At 41.8% G+C, this 25,338-nt stretch overlaps 3 protein-coding genes across 5 annotated transcripts; 1 reads left to right on the forward strand and 2 right to left on the reverse strand.

The window, feature by feature from the left end:
- Positions 1-1,710: 1,710 nt before the first annotated feature.
- Positions 1,711-8,963, reverse strand: rhcgb (Rh family, C glycoprotein b). The gene is made up of 11 exons (XM_031861132.1): positions 8,665-8,963; positions 6,847-7,039; positions 6,222-6,372; positions 5,765-5,912; positions 5,494-5,660; positions 5,063-5,200; positions 4,596-4,732; positions 4,304-4,428; positions 4,071-4,144; positions 3,213-3,280; positions 1,711-2,623 (listed from the first exon to the last, which is right to left on the reverse strand). The coding sequence occupies exons 1-11, from the start codon at positions 8,885-8,887 to the stop codon at positions 2,590-2,592; spliced, it is 1,458 nt and encodes a 485-aa protein (XP_031716992.1). The 5' UTR covers positions 8,888-8,963; the 3' UTR covers positions 1,711-2,589.
- Positions 8,964-11,628: 2,665 nt separating this feature from the next.
- Positions 11,629-15,175, reverse strand: gdpgp1 (GDP-D-glucose phosphorylase 1). 2 transcript variants are annotated; one of them, XM_031866819.1, is made up of 2 exons: positions 15,021-15,175; positions 11,629-12,980 (listed from the first exon to the last, which is right to left on the reverse strand). In XM_031866819.1, exons 1-2 carry the CDS (start codon positions 15,034-15,036, stop codon positions 11,884-11,886), a joined length of 1,113 nt encoding a protein of 370 aa, XP_031722679.1. In that variant the 5' UTR covers positions 15,037-15,175; the 3' UTR covers positions 11,629-11,883. The 2 variants fall into 2 exon arrangements, with proteins under 2 accessions (XP_031722679.1, XP_031722671.1); XM_031866811.1 differs by having other exon boundaries at positions 11,629-12,983.
- Positions 15,176-16,709: 1,534 nt separating this feature from the next.
- On the forward strand, positions 16,710-25,332 carry LOC116389596 (titin-like). Of its 2 annotated transcripts, XM_031858423.1 has the most exons (4): positions 16,710-16,879; positions 17,338-17,452; positions 17,792-24,058; positions 24,253-25,332. In XM_031858423.1, the coding sequence occupies exons 1-4, from the start codon at positions 16,859-16,861 to the stop codon at positions 24,285-24,287; spliced, it is 6,438 nt and encodes a 2,145-aa protein (XP_031714283.1). In that variant the 5' UTR covers positions 16,710-16,858; the 3' UTR covers positions 24,288-25,332. The 2 variants fall into 2 exon arrangements, with proteins under 2 accessions (XP_031714283.1, XP_031714275.1); XM_031858415.1 differs by lacking the exon at positions 24,253-25,332 and having other exon boundaries at positions 17,792-24,171.
- The last annotated feature ends 6 nt before the right edge of the window (positions 25,333-25,338 follow it).

Here is a 25,338-nt window from a genome sequence, read left to right on the forward strand (position 1 = left end):
CCCTGTATGGGAGTATGTTTTGTGCAGCTCCCATTCTAAGCTCTCGCCCTACCCTCTTTCCCACCCTCTCCTTCCCCCCCGACCTGCCAATCAAAGATCGTGATTGAGCCCGGATGGCAGGCAGTCAGTCATCAGCAATGGAAGTGAGGCCTCATTCTCCGTCTGTCCCTCCCTCTTTTCATGCCCCCTTGCCTCCTCAAGTTTCTCCATCCCACCTTCTCTGTGGCCTCTCTGCTCCCCTGCTATCCCTGTACACTTTGTGTTTTTTTTCCCCCCTGTGCAAGTCAAATCGGTGGTCAGTGTCTGTCCAAAGGAGGGTAAACGTCTTCAAACATGGCTGTCATGATGCCATAAGGCACGGTTCCCTCTACCTCAGAGAGGATGGCCCCGTATCATTTATAAATAAGAGAGATTTAGTTTTAATAGGCCTCTGCATTTGCCCTGTAAGTGGCTGATGAATAAACATGAGCAGAGTTGGGACGGGAACTGCATGGGGGTAGGATGAGAAGAGGCCCGATTTGTGTGTGTGTGTATGTATTTTGGGGGCTCTTGGGGGCAATGAGGGAGCCTTTCTTCCCAGCAGGGCTGCATCTTGTTTAATTGGAGCACTTGTGGCACCATTACCTCCTTTACTCAAACACGTTACTGATGACAAAAGAAAACAGCACTAAGTCCGCCTTTGTTAGCGAGGAGACTGGACGAGGCGATGGATTCCTCGCTGCTACTCATGTGTGGGAATCATCTGCACTCCCACCACGAGCTGCTGCCCGCCTTCCATCAATAAAAAAACACCGCGGACAGGTGGACAGAAGACAGAGCACATGGAAATTACTGCCATCATCAGCAAATAGGCAGAAGGACAGTAATGGACTGCATAGTGAAATGACATATACTTAAAGACATCGTGGTCCATTTATTGACAGACTATTTCTAATAGAATGAAACTACTCCTCCACATTTCTACCCAGCCATGTGCAAAAAATAGCACCAATATTCAGTGTGTGAATCCACAGGAATTCTCTCTATCAATTTAAATTGATGGACTCCAGCATATGTGTGCAGCCCTGCCGGTGCCCTTGCCCTTTTGCTACTCTTTGACCAGAGGTCACGATGATGATGCTGGTCTCTAGTTTGTTTTTGGTCACACAGTGTCCCGAGAGAGCAATAAGGGTGTGACCTTTACCCTCAGCCTGACTCTTCGAGAGAGGGGACGCTGAAGGGCTCTTAAATGAGAAAAAACTACTTACTTCCTCCTCTTTTAATTGGTAAGTTTTTAATCCATTATGTTCTGCAAAACTGATTTCTTAAAGTGGTTAAAGGTATTCAGTCACTAACAAATAACTTTATTTAATTTGTTGAAATTATAAATTATATATTATAAATTATATAATTAATAACTCTTTACTGATTCTCAAAATTACATTACCGTTAACAAACTTTTCAAAACAGCATGACATAAATATTTCATTGTGGAACGTCTAAATGTACAAATATTCATCGTCAGAACGATAACGTGGATAAGAATATTCACGGATACATTACGTTAACCCTCCTATTTGGCATTTATAAGCAGTACATAAACATTTAATAAATGGTTTATAATACACCATAATGTCGTGCTTATTTATCTATTTCTCAGCAACTCCTCCTGTGAGCACCCATATGTGAAGGCTGGTGTAAAAGATGAAAATAAATGACAATACAGTAAAATACAATTTAAAAATATGCTCTTTTGTGCTTGCAACAATACAACATGGTGTCTTAAAAGACATGTATTTAGAGTTCATACAATGCTTATTAATGCTAAGTTAGGGTGGGTCCAAGTAAAGTGTTACCAAACATCCTTTATGTCACAGCATAACAAAACAAATACCACAGCTCTTATTTTGAAAATCCATAATAACTAACGTGATACTAACTCATTTTTTCAATGCATCTAATTGCAATAAAAGAAAAAACAACTACGCAAATCAACATACAACAATTTAAGCAAAAACATGTCAAAAAAAAGTCTGTGGATTGACTTTGAATGTGACCTGCATTCTGTTATGTCGTGCAGACAGAAAACAAATCAGTAAAAACAAAGTTGTGAAAGCTTCTGTGGAAAATCCACAGCAAAGTGCAACTCAGGGTCTGAAGCATATGTAATACAAAACATGGTTTTAAAATGTTTTCTCAAACCTACTTAAAGGAACCATGGTTGTATGTTTTCATGGTCATGTTTAAGTTACTTTCATCAAAGCTCTGCATCTTCTATTGAACAAGAGACAAATTCTGCAGTTTTAATTACATTATGCTTTAATTTTGAAATGAGGCAAATCACTCCGCGAATGCCAATCACACTTAATAGCAATATTTGATTGAATATCAATTGATTTAAACTGAAATAACTATCTTGGGAAAACAGACAATATGTTTTTTACTTCACAAAAAACAAAACAAAAAGACAAACTGTATGAAAAAAAACTGGTTTTGATTGGAGTGAATTAATCGAATCAAATGAATATTTCTGTGTAGCAGGAAAATTAAAAGGCACAAACGGGTGATGTGTGATAAAGACAGACACATCCATTAGGACAAGGCCTCGCGTCAGGTCTGCTCCACAGAGAAATTTGACTCCGCTCTGAAAGGAAAAGAGCGTCACATAATTAGTGAAAGACAATGAAACTTCACAGACAAGTTGTTGCTGACAGTGTGTGGTGTCGAGGTTTTGATCAATGTAGTTTTCTTCTTTGGCCTCTCGTTGTTCCTGCATACTCCATATCACTCGACTGGGTAGATTACACTGACTGCTAAGCTTTTTGTAATAGTATCATTTCTATATCCACAGTAAACATGACTTGAAGGTCACTCTGAGGAGCTGCACATGCAGAGCTGTACTGTGAAACACCCCTATCAACAAACAGCACAGGTGAGCTCCACTTGAAAGCACGGAGTACAGGATCCACGTCAGCATTTCATAATCTAGCCCGCGCAGAGTGACAGGGACACTGCAGGCCTCTGTGGTATAGGATTCAACACCATGAATAAATATTCCCAACAAAGGGCAGGAACCGCAATGAGTCACATGTGGCCTCCGCACATTTGGATCTGCTGCCACCAAGAGGACACTGAATGCAACACATTCCACAACAACAAAGGCACTTCCTGCATGGTTTGTGTGAGAATAGCAGAATTGCATGACCAGAACCAGAAACTAAAAGGACACTTACACATCTTTGTTCCGCATGTGGTTGTTGTAGTGAAGGATTGGTGGGATGGTCTCTTCCTCATCAGGGAGCTGTGAGCAACAGAGTTTTAACATAATGATTCAGGGGGAGAACGACAACCGCATGATCAATCAACAATTAAACGTATGATGCTACGTGACCTTGTTGGTGTCATAAAATGGAAAATTATGAACCGTCCCTTTGTAAATAGAGGTGGCAGAATGACTAGCCACTTCCTAACAGCTTTAGTGTACACAAACAGGGTAAGGAACACAAAACAGTATAATGCTTCCGATCAAGAATAGCAAAAGAAACTAAAAGTATGTCTCGTCTATAAATCAAAGTATGTTTTCATATTTATACAAACATAAGAGCAAAGATGTTTAAACATTCTTGCACTCTTATTTGGTTTGAATTAATACATTTAAAGTTTATTTTTCAAGCTTTGTTCCTTTTGAGTATTTCTGGTGATGCATCACTGCTGGTCCCGATTGGCTCCTCACAATAAAAAATGACATAAATTCTTCCGATCAGATCAGATTGCACCAGATTAATTGGAAAAATCTGCAGATTTGAATTAGAGCATCTGATTGGCGCTGCCGATCAATCAGGGTGTGACCGTTTGGCCCCAACGATGCGTCCCAAATTTCATTCAGTGTGCATGCATTTTAACAGAACTGCATTTATCAAACATTACAAAAACACCACTCAAATAAAATCATTGAAATGTAAGATATCAAGGTATTCATTCTGGGCAACTTCACAATTTCTGTGGGATGAACGTCTGACTGAGATGATTTGAGGGGATATTGACATTAAAACTGTGAAAACCTCTTCATGGATGAAAGAATAGTCGCTTACCTCCCAGTAGGGCTCATCATCAAAACAATTGTCATCTGCAGGATCTCCCCAGATAGGTAATCTTAAAATACAACCTGAGAAGAATACAAATTAAGTCATTATCCCAAAACACAATCTGTCATCCACTACGTGCAAACACACCCACCTTGTTCAAACACAGCAACATCAGTTATTTACAGTACATACTGGATATTTTCTTTTATATGGTCATACTGAAGGCTGTTACTACTCACCGACAAGGATACCTCCGCCCACACCAAAGCAGATGGCCACACAGAGGCCTGCAGCCTGGTGACCACCCTGCCGTGTGGGGACCATGTCCTTGAAATCACCCTCAAAGTCAAAGGTGTTAATGAGCCTTTAATACAAAAAAAAAAAAAGTTACTCACAATGGTTTTTTTTTCAGAACAAAAGACTATATTTGGCCAAAGAACACAAATATTCCTTTACTGGTTGATAATCTTCTATCTATTCAAAACGTGTGAGCTACCTTGACCTCTCTATTCGTCAGCAAGGACCACTCACCCCTCAGCACCATAAACAGACTTTGTTGCAGATGCGGCAGTAATGGCTCCCACAATGCCACCTATGACTCCTGGCATGGCATGCAGGTTATGGATTCCACACGTGTCCTGGATCTTCAGGTGCTTCTCCATGAAAGGCTGAGAGAGAGAGAGAGAGAGAGTTAGGCTTAACTGAGCTTACTTAAACATCTTAAGAGTTTAATTTAACTTAATTTAGACCGACAGTTCACTTAAGAGCAGCAAAAGTAATGAGGTAAAACACATGATGTGCTATGCTATATAACCCAAAGTTAGACTTAATCAGCAAGTTAAATATTCTGGATCAGTAACTTTTTATATGTTTGTGGAGAGTAAAAATGGTGCATTTTTGTAGCTAATTGCCTGGATGGCTTAATGAACACTTTCAAAAACTCAAGTGAGGCTTGTCTCATGAAAGCTATATCACAATAAACCAGATAAATACCATACCGTGAGGTAGACATATCCCAGTGTGGAGACGATGCCACAGCAGAACCCCACGATCAGAGACCCGTAGGGCATCAGCATGAACTCTGCTGCCGTTCCTACTGCAACACCTCCAGCAAGAGTGGAGTTCTGGATGTGGACCTGAAAAACGCGTGCAGAAAAAAGAAATTGTGTGTCAGTTTGGTCTCTCTTTTCTGAATTATGAGTTTACTGCATCAGATGAAACAGAGTATGCATACAAGACTATAAGTTTAAGTTTGTTCTGGTGGGGCACAGAAGTCATTGCATGTCGTGTTCACCAAATCAACAAGGTGACCTGTTTCAAGTACTGTCAGCTTGATAAATAAACACACCTCATACCGTCATGTCCATCATACATAAGTGCTTAACTTTATGAGTGTTTGTGACTGACGTAAAAAAAAAGAGGTCGTTACCATGTCTAGTTTCCCATGCTTCTGGAAGAGGCTGGAGATGGCCACAGTAGTGAGCACAGTTGAGGCCAAAGCCAGGTATGTGTTTAGGGCTGCTCTGTGCTGCCCGTCCCCGTGGTCTGTGATGGCTGAGTTGAAGCTGGGCCAGAACATCCACAGGAAGAGGGTGCCTTGGCAGAAAGCAGGGTGGACCTTAAAGATCCTGCAGATCCACAGTACCACCAGAATAACAAGAAGTATTGTGAAAATAAGTATGTGATGAAATCACGCTCACCAATCATGGCAAAGACATCCGAGTGATAGACGGAGCCCTGCAGACGATTGCTCTGGTCCAGGTTTGGCCGGTAGAGCATCCACGAGATGGAGAGACCATAGTAACCTCCAAATGTGTGGATCACCATGGAGCCTCCAGCATCTTTGGCCTTCAGGGAAGCAAATAATAGCATTAGTGGCAGTAGATACAGTAGATACAGCTATAAGAATATTACAAGGTGTCATTAGCAAAATCTACCCAGCTGTAAGTCACAGCATTTAGGCGCATGCTCGGCTGCAGAATCATAGAGCAACTAAACCATAAATACACAAATCTGAGGAAGACGTTCGACGTGCAGTTGGTGTGTTGGGCAAGTTGTAAAAAAAATCGTCAGCTACACCGTGAGATATGTTCTCTTCCGCTTTATTGATACAGCTGAATGATATCAAAACACAAATAAATTATTGTTTCAACTTACATGTATGAGATTTAGGATGATATATTCCTCCACGGCAAACAACGTGACCCCAAACAGGGTCATAACCAGCAGCTGGACTGCACTGACTTTACCAAGCACCGCCCCGTAGGCTATTAAGCAGCTGGCCACACAGAAGTCAGCGTTGATCATGCTAAGGTGAGAGGGGGAAAAAAGTTCAAATGCAGCGGACGAACAAAGCAATATGGAAATCAGCTGTAATCTGTTCTGACCAAATATTATACAGTATTATATTGGCGAACGATGCACTTATTCAAAGACAGTAAACTAAATAAAGAGTACAATCGTTAACAATGATGTCATTTTGAGTACTGAAGCTATCATAAACTTATCTAGTTATCCTACTTTTTCTCTTTCTTTCTCTCATACTGCGTTCATATATGTTGACACAAAGTGATTTGGCAAAAACTAAATTTACAGGTGTATGGAAATATCTTTACGAGATCCTGCCAGCTAGACTGGTTTCTCCACCTCCTTATGTATTCATGTCTGTTTTTTTCCTATTGAAACCATACAAATGGAAACAAATAGAATAAGATGAAGGGAGGATTCTAGAGAAAATACAAAAACATGATAATCTGTACTGAGAATTAAACTGAACAATCACTTTTCAACTCCAATTTTGATCTTTCCATCACTGTAGTCCAGGGAGTGGAACCAGCCTTGCATCAGCAGCGCCCATTGGAGGCCAAAGGCTGCGATGAGGAAGTTGAAACCCACCGCGCCGAAGCTGTAGCGCTTAAGAAACGTCATCAGGAAGCCAAATCCAACAAAGATCATCACATGGACATCCTGGAAACCTGGGACAGAAGGGAGAGATGAGGAGGAGGATGGGAATTGGCACAAAGGACAGAAAAGGGGAGGGAATTCCACATCCAAATCAAATATACAATATATACGTACATACCATATATATATACCACACATACGTAGGTGTAATGCATGTCTGATAATAAACAGGTAAAATACTAGGAAGAAACGAAATGGATAAATAAATATGTCTCGATGATTAGTGTCAATTCCATCTGCTGGGGAAGTCAAACTGCTGTTTCAGAGACCAAGAATGAACCCTCAAGCTCCAATATTATAATAATAACCTTAATAAGCAAACAGACAACTTGTAGTTTCATTTCTGGCACAGGTTGTTCTCCTGCGTGAGACACTAAATACAGTGGGTACGGAAAGTATTCAGACCCCTTTAAATTTTTCACTCTGTGCACTGTGAGCTGTAAGGTCTTATATAGACAGGTGTGTGCCTTTCCTATTCAAGTCCAATCAGTTTAATTAAACACAGCTGGACTCCAATGAAGGAGTAGAACCATCTCATAGAACCATCTCAAGGAGGATCAGAAGAAATGGACAGCATGTGAGTTAAATATGAGTGTCACAGCAAAGGGTCTGAATACTTATGACCATGTGATATTTCAGTTTTTCTTTTTTAATAAATTTGCAAAAATTTCTACATTTCTCTTTTTTTCTGTCAAGATGGGGTACTGAGTGTACATTAATGAGAAATAAAATGAACTTTTTTGATTTTAGTAAATGGCTGCAATGAAACAAAGAGTGAAAAATTTAAAGGGGTCTGAATACTTTCCGTACCCACTGTATCATATCAGCAGTATGTGGATACCAGCAGAAACCAGCCAGTATACCTGACACACCTCAGGGTACAATAGGTTCCCGCTGAACCTATTGTCCAATGTATGTGGAACAATTTAGTTTGCATAGAAAATAAATGACAGCACAAATCTTACATCACATCAGATTGGATGCATTTTTACAGCTTAAACAACACACACTGCAGATATTTCAGACTGTGTTGGTGTCAACACTGGCGGAGGGCATCGTGTTGGAGAAGAAGGTCCTGCAACTCCAGGATGAGGTCTTGTTAGTCACCTGAATGTGTCAGGATGTCCATTTATCATCTGACATCCAACACCACGTCTGAGATGGCTTCACGATAGCCTGACACTGACACCGCGGGTTGTGGGGGAAGCGTAAAATACAACAACACTCATATATTTATATATAAATATTGTTATTGTTGTATTCGACGTCTTCCCAACAACCCATGGTGTTAGTGTTCGGCCATGAAACATTTTCACGAATACAAAGAAGTCCAACATCACCACAGCTGAACTGGAAAGAAAAGAATGAGGGGAGTCAAACCCCCAAGAGAAATGTGCACCTGTGGGAGCCAGAGCCTTATCTCAGCCTGCAGGAATAAGCTGATCGGTCAAAAGACAAATATTAATAAAATGATAAACAAAAAGCTAAATGTGCAGCAATGTGGACGAATAAAGATAGATATTAAGTTGCTATAATAAATTAAGAAATAAAAGTCATGATTGAGATAACAGACATTTGGAAAACAGAGTGTGTAGTGGAGAGAGAAGAAATAAAATATCATAATGCATTTACTTACTTGGATATCTGTAGTAGAAGTCGTTCTCTATGTCACTGGATATATTTTCAACTTTTCTGTGCTCTATCCAGTGTGCATCCGATTCTTCGTTGTAGCGAACAAAAACCCCAAACAAGATGATCATGGCTGTTTGCCACACGAAGCAAACTGCTGGGAGACTGACACGAACATTGGTATTTTTTTGACGGTCGCACAATTCCCTGAAGCTTTGAACACAGCCCATGGTGCTGGGTTAGTCTTGATCCTTTGTAACACAAGTTAGAAGAGCGGCAGCTGAATGATTCAAGTGTGCTGTTCTCCGCAGAAGTGACTTTAAAGGCCACGAGCCTAATATGCACAAGTGAAGATGGGTGTTTGCTTTGATACGAGGACCCTCCCACAGTCCCTTATTGGAGGGAGTGACTGCGTATGAACTATAGACTTGTTTCAGGTGGCGACACATCTTGAAGTAGAGATGCATCTTACTTCTTTAATTTAATTCCATATTTCTTCCCAGCATCCTGTAAAGTAGAGGATAAATCATCACACAGTGAAAACATGGCACTGTAATGTTAAATTCTACTGTTTTTACGGTAAAGGACAGAGGACACATTCCCCTGATCCTAATCAAACAGGAGAAAGATGTCTACTTGGACATCCTGTCGACAGATTGTGTTGGTTACACTCGTAAGATAACGCAAGAGTGTCATCCAGCCAACAGATAGAAGGGTAGGGGGATATTTCCCCTTAACACAAACACTCAGAGAAAGATGAAAAGTCATATTTGTCTGACATATGAAGCTTGTCTCTATTGTAAAGGCTTCTACAGCACTTTTGTCCTTTTCTTACTCAGCGGGTGAGAAGGTTCTCATGTCCTCTACAGGGCTCATCCAGTGAAGCATCAACTGTAAATAATGCGTCTCCATGCCCGATTACAAAGATGCACAACAGGTTTGACTCAGTCGACCATCACAGACGCAGGGTTCAAGGATGAGACAAGGGTCCAGTTTTTTCATTGACAAAAGTCTGCACTGTTGTATAGGCAGAATGTAAAATAATTTTTTTTTAAGTTTACATTTAAACCTTTGTTTTGCTCAAAGAATTACTAAATTTGTGTAAAATAAAAAGTATGGTATAGTATTTACCACTGGAACAATACAACTGTAGAAATCAAAACTGTGTGGTTCAGCAAAATAAGAAAATACACTCTGATAAGAGTTTCTATTTGCTGTAAAAGTGTAGAAACTTCAACTCAAGAGATTCACTATTTTGGACATAACTGTGTGATTCAGCAGCTTGAGATGGTTGATAAAATGATGCCAACGCCTGCGTCTCAGAGTTACATGAGAAGATGTATATCACTCTCATGAGCCAGAAGCCAGTTAGCTTAGCTTAGCATAAAGACTGGAAAAGGGGAACACAGAAAAAAAAACAAATGCAGAAAAATAACAAAACTTAAGACACAATACCTTGGACGTTGAATTTGTGCAACAAGCGAAGTGTAATCTGAAGCCTAATGGAGGGACATGTGCTGGACTATTTTTTGTCAGTGAGCAGTTGCCGTACAAACAGCGGTGAAAATGACAAACTATTCCTTTAATACGGAAGACACACTTGAAGGAGAGTGTAAATAATCCTTTTGTCCATATACTGGCTGCTATTGGTGTTGTCAGTCTTTAACTATGGTGATGTACTAGCTCGGGCAAACTCTCTCCCTGCAGTGTGCACTACGTAACCTTTACAGTAGAGAAAGGGTGAATGAATACACTGGCTGCCCAACGTAAATAGTAAATGTCATGCAGACCCGTCCTGTCCTGCACCTACGTGTCACGTAAGTAAACACAGCAGCTCCCTATGGTCACGTGCATGTTCCCCCTCTATCTTCTGATGAAACTGTGGTGACAAATGGAAATAAAATGCCTGCCGATAAAAGAAAAAGCGATGTTAATAGTTCAAATCTATGGATCAAGAATAAAATTGAGTTGTAACTCGAGTGTCATTTTCTTATTTATTACTGCATGTATTAAAACATTTGCTGAAACAGGAGATACATTGTTAATTGTGTCCGTTCAGGCAGAACAAAATAACTGCAAAAGTAAACGTCCTGTTGAATCACTAACTCACCTGGATGAAACGAGCGCGTCAGCAGCTAAACCTATAGATCGATGCACTGGTTGCGCGCTCACCAACGAGGAACCTCATTAAAATGAGCGAGCGGGTAACTGTGCACATTGATCTTCCTGCTCGGCTTGGCACCGCTACCTTGGTGATGTACTTTTGGCAGAAGATATGCTCCTGAGGGATGATGTGTAGCTGTGATCTCTCCCTTCATTGGAGCACCGCTGTCAGGCTTTGATGAAGCAGCTCTTGCATCTTCTTCAGAATACGGGAGAACGACACGTGGAGTCATTTTTTGAATAAAAGCACAACCCCCCCCAAGGGACCCCCCCCCTTTTGCTCCCCCCCCCCCCCCCCCCGCTTCACTGGAACAGTTGGGGGTTAAAAGCCTTGCTCAAGGGCAACTCACTAGCGGTAATGAGGGCAGTGCAAAGTGTTCATCCTGCATCAAAATCTACAACCATCAAGTCATAGGTCCACGTCTGTAACCTTCACAGCCCAACAGGAACTACCCGTGAACTTCCAGAATGTGCATACAGTGAGTGAGGTGGTGTACTCGGTGTAAACAGCCATGGTTTACAGGCTTCTTTTCACAAGTCATTGTCATTGCAGGAAAAGTGCAGGTGTTGCTAATCTCAGTTAGTCATAACAGTGTGACCGAGAGCCAGCACGCACAATACCAGGACCCCGAAACTGGAACAGCTGAATGGAACTCAGCCATCGTTAATTACATTATTTACACCTGTGCTTCTCCCAGTGGGACACCTCAACATGTGTTCTGAGAGAGAGATCTGTTGAAGCTCTCACAAACTTCTAGAACGTCTTGCTTGACACAACACACACACACACACAAACAAACAAACAAACTGCTTTGAAACTAGTTTAATACAGCACATCCTTCAGTCCATTAAATGTATTCTCGTGGATAAATATATTCATGTAGGAATGTTTTTTTGTGCACATCCAATGTTGTATTTAGGCCAGATGCAGGACAGATTCAGTATAGCCCCCAAAGCACAATCCAGTGTAAAGATACTCATTTTCTTCATTGATTAAGCTAAACCCATTGTGAATGTGTAGCTTCTAAACTAGTTGATTTAAAAAGGCTTTAGCGTCCATACTTTATAAATCCATCAAATGACGAGTGAGCTGCTGTTCCAACATGTGAAACTGTGGATCAGGCAGAAGATACCTCTGGATTATATCCGTTACATCTTTCTCACAAATTAACTCGTAGTCCTTCTTGTTCTTAAAGGGTAAATGTCCGGCGAGCTCACAGAGAGCAACATTGAAGGCAGACTCCTCTTTGGCCCCGAAGCTCGATGTTCTCGGCCATACAGCGATACGAACACCGTTTCTTGAACGGTGACCTTTTTCGTTCCGTGTGCGATCGCAGGGCGGACATCCTCTCGTCAGGAACAAATTGTGAGCGATATTACCGTCCACAAGAAAGTCTGTGACTTGACAGATGGCTTCAGCAACCTTCTCCACCCTCTCCGATTCTGTGTAAAACAAAAAGCCTGCGGGAACGTCCAACAAGCCGTAAAATCCCCTTTCAGGAACCAGAGGCTTGACCGGCATGGATTCTATCTTGAGCTCATGATCCAGGTAATACCCATGTAGGTGTAAGTGATTGACAGACGCAAATGCTCCCAGACTATTGAACCCCACACGGAAGCCGGGATCGGAGCTCAGGAGCACAGATTCAATACCAACCCGGATGGCAAAGCTCGTCATGACCTGTGGGAAACAGCGTGACGGCTCTGGAACAAAGAGACAATGGCCAAACTCCAACGGGCTGACGTTGACCAGCACAACCATCCTGCAGAGTTCATGCAACTGTCCCTTTTCATTTCCTCCCTCAACGCCCTTTATCATCTCAAATAGGACTTCTTCTGGATTGATTTTGTTGAAATTAAACTGCTTGCCATTGAACTCCTGCTGAATGCTCAGTATATCCTGAGGCTTTCTTCTCTCCACTCCTCTTTCAATATTCAGCTGGGCCACATAGCCATACGGGCCCGGCAGGATCCGTGTTTGTAAATCACCCAGATGGTAACGGAAGAGGCCCCTGCTCATCCTGTCCGTCCAGCCGGCTCGGATGGTCGTGTCAAACTGTGTTGCCGGTGACGCAAACCCAGGTCTGCTCCCACTGCTCCGATGCAAATCCGCAACAAAGTCCTGGTTGCTGTACACAAGCTGGAGCGGCATGGTTGCATCTGCTGGTGGACAGAGAGGCAGAGAGGCATGGGGTTTGACAACAGGGTTCACTATGGAAGGTCTTTTAGGTGTCATTCTGCTGAATCATCAGAAACAGAGCCGGGTCACATGAGTAGCCTGTGGACATGGCCACCAGTTAAGAGTATCGGTTAGTCTGCCCATGATTTTACTGATAAATTAATCAATTGTATAGTCAATAAAATGTCAATTTTTCAAAGCTCCTGTTGACAAACCAAAAACAAAAGATCAGACAAATGGCCCCATAACCCGAAAACTTTCCCATTTGTGAAGCTTTAAACCCAGACCAGAAAAAAATAAAAACTCTACGGATCTACACGATCCACGTGGATGACATATTTTGAATCAAAATGGCGAATTTCGTCGAAAAGCGGAAAGTTTGCAGGTATGTTAAATATTATCAGTAAAATATAAGTATCAAATGTAGGTTAGGTAAAGTTAGAAAGATATTGACAGATTCGGACTTCCCGGTTCAATAAATCGTTAACGAAACGTTGCTAAAATACAAACGATACCTCCCTGTAACCGTAGTGAGGTAGACAACAAGCTACAACCTTAATTTAATTAAAACTGGCCGTCTTACGGACTCCTCCGAGCTGGACAATCTGCATTGGTCTCAATGAGCGGCCGGCTGCGAGACGAGTGCGCAGGGACCGTCTACAAAGTGCAATGCGGAAAATACCTACTACAACAATATTCAATAGCTTCACTGTCATGCAATGTAGTGTAACCAAAATCACTTCACACATCAATGGGCTCCTCCTTGTTGTACTACAACTGCTATTTTGAAAAAATATGATTTAGATTAATTTTAGTGAATATTTATTAAAAATAATAATCAATAGCTTTACTGTTGATAAGTGTAGCATGACCAAAATCACTTCATATATCAATGAGCTCCTTCCTGTAGTACTACAACTGTTATTTTAGTTTCACCAGACTTGTAGATGGTTATTTATAAATCAGCTCATGGCTGCCTCATGGCATCTGCCCCTCAACCAATCAAATGATAGATGCCTAGGGTGACTAGGTCACTAACCAATCAGGAGCACCTTTCAATTAAGTTCTACCTGCAGTGATCTTTCAGTTTGTCAGTCTCCAATGCAAACCACGATGGGGAAAGGCATCTTTCGATACCTAATGCGTTTGCCACATTTATTTTTCCTTTTTCACAATGTTGTTACAGCATGACAATATATGTGTATATCCTTTGTTGAAGATGAAATGAGTGAACTACTTATGATGGCTCTTATCTTGATGTATGTGGTACTATATTTTTATTCAAGACAAATACACAATACAAAACATAGGTTCACAATTGCACTAGTTTATTTATTTATTTTATTAGTTTATTTGATACGGGACAGTGCACACTAATAAAACATTTCTGTAAATGCACCAGTTATTTTTAATAAATATTCACTAAAATTAATCTAAATCATATTTTTTCAAAATAGCAGTTGTAGTACAACAAGGAGGAGCCCATTGATGTGTGAAGTGATTTTGGTTACACTACATTGCATGACAGTGAAGCTATTGAATATTGTTGTAGTAGGTATTTTCCGCATTGCACTTTGTAGACGGTCCCTGCGCACTCGTCTCGCAGCCGGCCGCTCATTGAGACCAATGCAGATTGTCACGCTCGGAGGAGTCCGTAAGACGGCCCGTTTTAATTAAATTAAGGTTGTAGCTTGTTGTCTACCTCACTACGGTTACAGGGAGGTATCGTTTGTATTTTAGCAACGTTTCGATTCATTGAACCGGGAAGTCCGAATCTGTCAATATCTTTCTAACTTTACCTAACCCCCCAGCGAGTGTTTTACTTTTATTGGATTATAACAAATATATGAATATATTTTACGCACAAAACACATGGTGAATTCATAAAACATGCATTGTTATCATATTTTCATCATATGTGATGTACAGAAAATTATAGACTGCAAAGTAACTGTAACTATTGCAGTGTAGCAAAAAGTATAGCATTTCCCTCTGAATTGTAGCGGACCAACTCTACTCACCTTTTTGTTTTGACATTGCATCACTTAAATTCAGCGTCTGGAGACAAAAGGCGGATTAAACGCGCTTCAGAAGGCACTACTTGCATTTGGATGTTTCGTTTTTCATCCAGCGTTTTCCTTGCACCGGGTAGCTCCGGGCTAGCTTCCATCGTTAAACGAGTTCTTCTTCGTTGGTGTTTAATGGTGTGTTTCCGTTTCATTTTTTTCAGAATAAATGTTTCTAACAAATTTGTATTTGCATCATCTCAGAGTTACCACATTAAAGGAAAAATACTTTATATTAACAATAGTGTATTTACATGCTTATTATTTAATATTTGTTTACATTTTAATAATTTAAAATGTCATTTGGTAATGCTAGGGGCAGAAGAGATTGCAGGTATTCCTTCCAAACCGTTATAAACATACATAAACAATTGAAAACAGGAGACAGTTTGGTTTTAACATCTTGACAAGGAGGTAATTTTACCTTTTATACATATTGCGAAGAAAGATCACTGCAGATCTCATGCATTTACTAATACAAGTTAATGTTAAGTGTTTTGTAACCTTCACTCAGTGCTAGAAGATGTATTCCAATCAGGTGCGTTTCTGGGATACAAAGAAAGGGGGGGCTTAGCCCCAAGGGGAGTGGGATGTTTGCAGCAATTTTTTTGGGGGCCCATTTGGGGCCGCGGATATCCATTGTTTCAGACAGTTCATAGATTGGTTCAATCAGAAAGAGTGTGATTTTGCTCTATAGTTTTACTTGCATTCAGTATATGATAACACAAGAGACAGAATTTCAGGGTCATAGTGAAATTTGACAACACAAATATGAACTTTTCTCAAATAAAGAGAGAGAAATAATTTTCCTACTTGTAAAGGAAAGACGGATAAACCAGGTTTCATATCCGCGTCACTCCCAAATCCTAATTCTGAAAGGGACTGCACACAATGGATGGAGAATGGACCTGACAGTGTCAACTTTATATCGTTAAGTATGATGATAGGCTGTTGGATTGTAATTTGAAGGGGGAGAAAACATACAAACCAGAACGCACGCACATATGTAGCATGTTAGAGTTATAAATAACTTGTCCATGTGAGAAACAATAGTTTAATTTAATGACATCACCAAAAAAAACAAACTTTTTTTTTTTTTTTAAAGCCAATAATGCCAAATTATTTGGGGGGGCTGAAGAACATTTTAGGGGGGGCTTCAGCCCCCCTAAAATAGGCCTAACGACGCCCCCAATTCCAATCATTTAAGTATTGATACCAAACTATAGAAACACTCAATTAAAATAGAAGTCTTGCATTCACTTAAATAAAAGTACAAAACAATTACCAGCAAAATATACACAACATATCACAAGTAAAAGTATTTGTTTGTCATAATCGGTCCTGTCAGCGCTTGAGTAAATGTACTCGGTTACATTCAACCACTGCCTCTACCTACCCATAGTGTTGTAGTAGCTGAACATTTGTTTAGAAAGGCTCCTGTGCGACTAATAAATGCACACATACAACCCAACCAACACACACACACACACAAAGTTATTTTAGAGGACATCTAAACTGTAAAGCCAAATGGTATGTGGACAATAGTTTACTGTTGAGCACATTTCCAGTTTTTCCCAGCTGATCCATTCAGGCTCAAGGAACTTTGAAAGAATGAGCAGCTGGCCAATCAGGCATCATGGTTATTTTAGTCTCTGCATGCACATTTTGGAGATAAAGCAGGCAGTGACTGGCAGAGTTGTTAATGTCTGCCACAGAGTTTGAGGGTCCATCACGGTCGACAACTGAACTATCTGGATTTAATTTCTCATAAATAAGGACAAGTGAGAGAAACGATGGAAGCCAGCAACAACGAAGTAAGTTGCATAAGCAATGATATCTTAAAAGTTATTGAAACATAGTACAGAGAGAGATGACGGCACCTAACAATTACTTGTTGATTTTTATTTTTTGTGTTCCTTACTAAAGTATAAAGATTTAAACCTTGTGAGAGCTTTAAGAGTTAAAAACTAATAGAGTTGTATGTGTTCTGGTGGAACAGATGGCTAAGCCATGCCTCTAGTTATTTTTACACCATCAACAGTTTCTGTTACCAACACATGGCATTCACTATGATAACCTTCTAGCTTGTTTAAAACAATTTTGTTTAAATCCTATTGTGATTAAATATGTGTAGCATTTCTTTCTAAATGGTTTGTAACCAAACAACATAAGTCTTAGAAAAAAAGGAAATGAAGAAATGTGTTGCCCTGATTGTTTCAGCTGGTCTTTCATTTCATTTTCACTGACAGTTTTGTTCCACTCTATTTTGTAGGTGGGAAAGAAAGCAGAAGATAAAGCTCACACTCTAAATATAAATATGACAACGGATACTGTTGCAGAGCTCACAGCAGAGGATTCCCAGTCACCCCTGACAGTCATTGTCCAAGGTATGTCATGCCTGTGGGGAACAAACAGTATGACTCATAACTAATGTGTAATAAAATAATCTAAGTTCAAACATTCAGTTGTTATGTTTTTGAGGCTTTTATCCGCGGAGTAGCTCCAGCAATTTTCTGAAAAGTTAGAATAGAAAATTAAATAAGTTATCCATATTTTAACATGGGTTTACTCACCAGATTAATGTTTACTCAAATGCATTTAAAAAGCCACATAGATTGATTTGGCTTATCCAGTACCACATGGATTTTTAATAATTAGTCTGACTCTGCACAGGGATCCTATCTAATGTTCCATGTATGTGATGCTTTTTTCCCCCGTCACACTAGGTCACCCTGACATTTCTGCAGAGAATGGAGAGCCCAACTCCGACGTCCAACCTGGCCCTGTCACAGATAAGGAAAACGCTATTAAGCCAAAACTTCAGATAACTTTTGGCACATTTACTGTCAAGAATGGTGAAGATCTGAAAGTAGAGATCCCAGTGGTTGGGCACCCAGCACCAAAGATTGAATGGAAAAAAGATGGTCAGGCAGTCAAAGAGACATCAAGGCTAGAGGTTTCAAATACATCTTCATTAACAGTTCTTCATATCAGACATGCGGCCAGAGAGCACTCTGGTCAATACTCTATCACAGCAAGCAACAGTGCTGGAAAACATACAGGAGAAATCGCTGTGGTTGTTCTTGAAAAGCCAGACCAACCCACAGGGCCCATGAGGATTGATGAGATCAGTTCTGACTACGTTGTCATTTCCTGGGAGCCACCAGAATACACAGGAGGCTGTCAGCTGGATAACTACATAGTGGAGAAACGGGAAACTCTAAGCACAGAATGGCAGATTGTGTCAGCAACGACAGTACGAACTACAATCAAAGTCACCAAACTGAAGACAGGAAATGAATACCAATTCAGAGTGTTTGCAGAAAATAGGCATGGAAAGAGTACTGCAATCACTTCTCCTATTGTAATTGCAAAATATCCTTTTAATGTGCCCACTGCTCCTGGCACCCCCTTTGTGTCCACAGTGGCAAAGTACAGCATGGTGGTTGAATGGGAGCCTCCAGCAGAAGATGGAGGCAGCCCCGTCATCGGCTATCACCTTGAACGCAAAGAGAAGAACAGCATTTTATGGACCAAGCTGAACAAACTCGTTATACCTGACGCTCACTTCAAAACAAGTGGACTGGAGGAAGGGATTAAGTATGAATTCAGAGTCTTTGCTGAGAATATTGCTGGACTCAGCCCATCTAGCAAGATATCTGAATGCTATGTGGCAAGAGACCCCTGTGATCCACCTGGTAAACCTGAAGCTGTTATCATTACGAGAGAGAACATCACACTTCAGTGGGCAAAACCCAAGTACGATGGAGGAAGCACCATTACAGGCTACGTTGTTGAAAAGAGGGAGCTCCCAGATGGCAGATGGATGAAGGCAAACTTCACCAATGTTATTGAGAATCAGTTCACAGTCACAGGTCTGACAGGAGGCCAAAGTTATGAGTTTAGAGTAACTGCTAAGAATGGTGCTGGTGTTTGGAGCACACCATCAGAAAGTGTAACCATCGTCGCACAGGATGTTATTGAAGGACCCACAGCGTTCATTGATCCAAAGTTCAAGAGTACAACTGTTGTTCAAGCTGGTGAGACATTCGTCATTGATGCAGATTACTTTGGGAAGCCCCTACCTGCAGTAACGTGGTTGAAGAATGGAAAAGAAATTGACAAAGCAACACAGAGAACAGAGGTTAAAAACACCCTCACACATACAACTCTGACGGTCAGGGACTGTACACGAGCGGATGGGGGACACTTTGTCTTGAGCCTCAGTAACATGGGTGGAACTACATCTATCCCCGTTATTGTAAAGGTCCTGGATAGACCTGGTCCTCCAGATGGAGCTCTGAAGGTGAAAGTTGTCAGTGCAGAGAAGTGTAATCTTCACTGGAACCTCCCTTTAAATGATGGTGGTGCCAGTGTTTCCCACTACATCATTGAAAAAAGGGAGACCAGCCGTGTTACATGGACAGGGGTTGAGCCTCACGTTGAAGCTGTCAGTTACAAAGTGACAAAACTGGTGCCTGGTAAAGAGTACATATTCAGAATTGCTGCAGTGAACAAATTTGGTGTTGGCGAATTTCTGGAATCAGACCCCTTCATTGCACAAAACCCTTTTACTACGCCTGGTGCACCTTCTACCCCTACAGCCAGCGTTGTGACTGGTGACTCTATAGTGCTATCATGGGAAAGACCTGAGACGGACGGAGGCTCAGAAATTGATGGCTACATCCTTGAGAAATGTGACAAAGAGGGTGTCAGGTGGACTAAATGCAACAAGAGAAGACTAAATGACTTGCGCTTTCGATGCACAGGAGTTGCTGAGGGACATTACTATCAGTTTAGAGTATTGGCAGAGAATGCTGCTGGTGTTGGTCCACCCAGTGAGCCAAGTGAGTATATAAAAGTATGTGAAGCTACTTACCCACCTGGCCCCCCTACCAACCCCAAAGTGACAGACTATTCAAGCAGTACGGTGTCTCTGACCTGGTCAAAGCCCATCTATGATGGTGGAGCAGCCATCAGTGGATTTGCCGTTGAGATGAAAGAAGCAGCAGAAGACGAGTGGATCGCATGTACATCGAGCACAGGTGTAAAGGACACAAACTACACCGTGAAGAGACTGAGAGAAAATGCAAAGTACAATTTTCGTATAGGTGCGATGAATGCCGCTGGAGTCGGGGAGTATGCGGATCTACCTGGGTCTGTGGTAGCTGCTGAGAAACTGGAGGCACCTGAGATTGAGTTGGACACTACCTTGAGGAAGATTGTCAGTGTTCGGGCCTGTTCCACACTACGTCTCCTTGTTACCATCAGAGGAAGGCCAGAGCCTGAGGTTAGATGGTCAAAGGAAGGCGGCACTGTCAGTGAGCGTGCTCAAATTGAGGTCACAAGCTCCTACACAGAGTTATTGATCGAGAATGTCAACAGAAACAACTCAGGAAAATATGTGTTGACTGCCGAGAACTGCAGTGGCTCTAAATCTGCATTCATCAACGTCAGAGTGTTGGACTCTCCTAGCGCACCGACAAACCTGGAGGTAAAGGATGCAAAGAGGGACTCTGTGTTAATCTCCTGGGAGGCACCTCTCATTGACGGAGGAGCAAAGATTTCGCACTACATCGTAGAAAAACGAGAGGAGGCCAGGAAGGCATTCACCAGCGTCTGCAGCAACTGTGTGAGAAACTCATACAAGATTGACAACCTCCAGGAAGGGAGCTTCTATTATTTCCGAGTTCTGGCTGTGAATGAGTTTGGCAATGGACTGCCAGCAGAGACCACCGAGGCTGTTAAATTGTCTGAGGCTCCTCTGCCTCCTGGAAAAATCACACTCAGTGATGTTGCATGCAATAGTGCAAGACTCTCTTGGGAGAAGCCTGAACATGATGGAGGCAGCAAAATCACATGTTATATTGTAGAAATGCAGGCCAAGGGAGATGACACATGGACAATGTGTTCGGAGGGTAAAGCGCTGGAAGCGACTATTAATGGGCTGGCAAAAGGAAAGGAGTATTTGTTTAGAGTGAGTGCTGTAAATGAAAAGGGAAAAAGTGAACCAAAGTCCCTTGTGGCACCTGTTGAAGTAAAGGATACCAGCGCTGAGCCCATTTTTAATTTGCTGTCCAAGACATTCAATGTGATGGCAGGAAATGATTTAAAGATTGATGTTCCATTCAAGGGTGTACCAACGCCAACAGTAGCCTGGAAGAAAGATGGCAACTTGCTGAAAGAGACAAGCAGAGTGAATGTGCACACATCTGACACATCATCTCAGATCATTATCAAAGATGCAACCAGAGTAGACGCTGGCATGTATGAGGCGACCCTAACCAACTCCACTGGAACCACATCTGCGGAAATCTCTGTCAGTGTGTTTGAAAAACCGGGACCACCTAGTGAACTCAGTGTGGATGAAGTTAGTGCTGACTTTATGTCTTTGTCGTGGCAGCCCCCACATTACACCGGCGGATGTCAAATCAGTAATTATGTTGTTGAGAAGAGAGATACAGGTAGCACAATATGGCAGACTATGTCAGCGACGGTTGCCAGAACATCAATGAAGATTTCTCGTTTGACACAGGGCACTGAATATCAGTTTCGTGTTGCTGCGGAGAATCGCTATGGCAAAAGCCTCTTTGTTGAGTCTGAACCTGTTGTTGCACAGTATCCCTTTAAGCCCCCTGGTCCACCAACCTATCTCCGTATTGTTAGTGCCTCAAAGTCCGTCATGGTGGTTGCATGGAGCAAGCCAGACAGTGACGGTGGTAGCCCTATTATTGGTTATCATATTGAATGCAAAGATCAAAGCAGTATTTTGTGGTCAAAGTTAAACAGAAACCCGGTAACTGAGAACCAGTTTAAGGTAACAAGTGTTGAAGAAGGTCTGATATATGAGTTCAGGCTCTGTGCTGAGAATATGGCTGGTGTTGGACCATGCAGTAAGGCATCCGAGCCTGTAGCAGCAAGAGACCGGTGCGATCCCCCACACAACTTCACAGTCACCAATATAACTAACAGCTCAGTTTCCCTCTCTTGGGACAAACCAGAATATGATGGTGGGGCTAAAATTACCGGGTACATTGTTGAGCGTAAAGAGCTGCCAGATAGTTGCTGGCTTAAGTGCAACTTTACCAGCCTACTGGACACCTTCTTCGAAGTGACTGAACTCTCAGAAGGTGAACAGTATGATTTTCGTGTGATTGCAAAGAATGCAGTTGAGCTCTTCAGTGCGCCCTCTGAAACCACAGGACCTGTTACGGTACAGCATGATGTGGAGCCACCCAAAATTACCTTGGAGGACAAATTTAGACAGGTGGTGGTTGTCAAAGCAGGAGACCTCCTAAGAATAGATGCTGACATCTCTGGCCGCCCCAACCCTACAGTGTTTTGGTTGAAAAATGGTAGAAATATCGGCACCAAGGGACGGGTTGAGATAACCGCAACAAAGACGCATACCTCTCTACTGATCAGAGAAAGTGTTAGGAAAGACTCCGGACAGTATATTCTCACCCTACAGAGTACAGGTGGTACCACATCTAAGGCTATCACCTGCAAGGTTCTGGACAGACCCGGCCCACCTGCTGGACCTCTAGAAGTTTCTGGAGTCTCAGCAGAGAAATGCACCCTGTCATGGGGCCCCCCGCATGAGACTGGCGGAGCTGAGATCATCCACTACATTGTAGAGAAGTGTGAAACCAGCCGCGTAGCGTGGACCCTTGTGTACGGTGACATGGTGGCAACTACCGGCAAAATAACCAAGCTGCTCAAAGGAAATGAATACCTGTTTAGGGTGAGAGCAGTGAACAAATATGGGGAAGGTGAGATTTTGGAAAGTGAGCCCATCAAGGCCATGGATCCCTTCACCATCCCATCTGCTCCGACTGATGTTGAGGTCACAAGTGCAACCATCGAAGCTATGACTATCTGCTGGAAGAGACCTGCCTCTGATGGCGGTAGCCGCATCAGCGGTTACATCATCGAGAAGCGGGAGAAGCAGGGTGTCCGTTGGGTTCGTGTTAACAAGAAGCCTGTCTATGACCTACGAGTCAAAGCCTCCGGGCTGTACGAGGGATGCGAGTATGAATTCAGAGTCTTTGCTGAGAATGTTGCGGGCCTAAGTGAACCCAGTCTCCCATGCTCACTCACTCTGGCAGACGATCCAAAGTTTCTAGCCTCCCCGCCTGCAAAACCCACCATAATCGATTCATCCAGGTCTTCCATCACTCTGTCATGGAACAAGCCGCTGTTTGATGGTGGAGCAGCAGTAACCGGGTACAAAGTTGAATTCAGAAAATCAGCAGAAGAAGACTGGACTGTTGGTGTTCACAACACAGATAAAACAGAGTTTACAGTAACTGGACTCACATCAGGGACGGAATATGTTTTTATTGTGAGATCCATAAACAAGATAGGCATCAGCGAGCCCAGTCCTGAAACAGATTCTGAAGTGGCCATGGAGAGAGAGGAGGAGCCCCGGTTTGATATTAGCGCAGATATTAGGAAGACCCTGCTTGTTAAAGATGGCAGCTCCTTCACTTTGACTGTGCCTTTCACAGGCAAGCCTGTTCCTAGTGTGACATGGGACAAAGTAAATGTAGATCTGAGAGTCAGAGGAATGATCAACACCAGCACCTCCGTCACCTCTATCACACTGGAAGGAGCGACTCGCGATGACTCTGGCAAATATGTAGTCAAACTGCAAAACGTTGCTGGATCTGCCTCTTTGATGCTGAATGTGAGGGTTTTGGATTCACCTGGTCCACCAACTCATGTAGTAGTTAAAGATGTGACCAAGAACTCTGCCACTGTTACCTGGGACATCCCCGAAAATGAGGGAGGAGCCCCTGTCAATAACTACCTTGTAGATATACGGGACATCAGCAGAAAAGGGTGGACAAGACTCACAGACAAATGCCGCCGGCCGTCCTACAAGGTGTCTGACCTGGAGGAGGGCGGGATCTACTTCTTCAGAGTCACCGGGGAAAACGAGTACGGGACTGGTGTTTCAGCTGAGACCAAGGAGGGAACGAAAATGACAGGTACAATCTGTGAAGATAAAACACATAAGAGATGTTATATGGGAATAAAAAGCCCAATTATTGTAATGGGATTAGAGCCTAAGTAGAATGTAAAATATCTTAGATAACAATTAGATACAATAAGCATTTAAAATTCTTTAACTTTTTGCACATTATCCTATTTCCTGCATTAAGAATATTTCTTCTTTTTTCAGATACATCAGATTGGGAGACAAATCCAGGAGCCTAGCTGCTCTTCTTTCATGGGTTGAAGCAACCATCTTCTGATCTTCCCGTCAAGATCCTCGTCTATATTTCTCATCTTCACTCAGTATTGTTCAGAAAAATGAGTTAGCAAATGCTCAGTGAATTAATGTATTTCCAGAATTTGCGGTTTTGTGGCTATGATTACGTACAGTATATTTTTTACATTTTTGTAAACTAGAAAGCACAATTAATAATTTTATTTTTCAGAAGAAAATGCATGTTTGTTGGTTCAAATAACAACAATAACGATAAAATGTACCCTGTTTGTTGCAAATCTATTATGAAATGAAGATGTTTAGAACAGTTATTGGAGTTTTACTTTGGATTTGTTATGGGACGTGGGCATGAGGAAATTTCAAAAATAATACAAACAAGACATGATTAATAAATCAAGTTAAAGAAAACAAACTGCATAAAACCAAATAAATAAATAAGAGCAGTTATGGAAAGATTTACTGTTTTAGGCCCAAAAGACTGAAACTCCACTCAAGTATTTCCATTTTGTATAGACTATAGTTCATACAGGGCAATAGTAAGTGACATAATTGTTCTTTAGAGAGCATTACCTGGATCTCCTGCAAATTCTCTCAATTATAAGTTTTACATATAGTTGTATTTTTTGAATGCAATATCTTGCTGTAACCTTTTTTATGTTGTGGTATACTGAAGTACAGTAGTTATGGGACAGGTGGTAGCCCTTTTTGTGAATACAATAAAAGGTAGCATCCAAAGTACTCTGTTGCATGTCATCCATCATGTTTCTCTCCCCTTGTTTCTTGTCACCTCTCATCTTTCCCTCTTGAGTAAACGAAGAAATGCCCCAAAATACTTTTAAAAAGAGAAAAAACAAACACTTAAGTACGAAATCGGGCCTTTTTTATACATACAAACTGTTTCAAAATAAAGACACTGTAGGATGAACAAGTTAGGTGACAGGTGAGCTCGAGCGCTCACCTGTCACCTGTCCGTCTGTCTGGACACGTGCTGTTTGCAAGTACGTCACTATGTAAACCGTCACGTTGCCAAATACAGGA

The sequence above is a fragment of the Anarrhichthys ocellatus genome, unplaced genomic scaffold (assembly GCF_004355925.1).
Source record: "Anarrhichthys ocellatus isolate YVR2014 unplaced genomic scaffold, GSC_Weel_1.0 scaffold2, whole genome shotgun sequence".
Lineage (NCBI taxonomy): Eukaryota > Metazoa > Chordata > Actinopteri > Perciformes > Anarhichadidae > Anarrhichthys > Anarrhichthys ocellatus.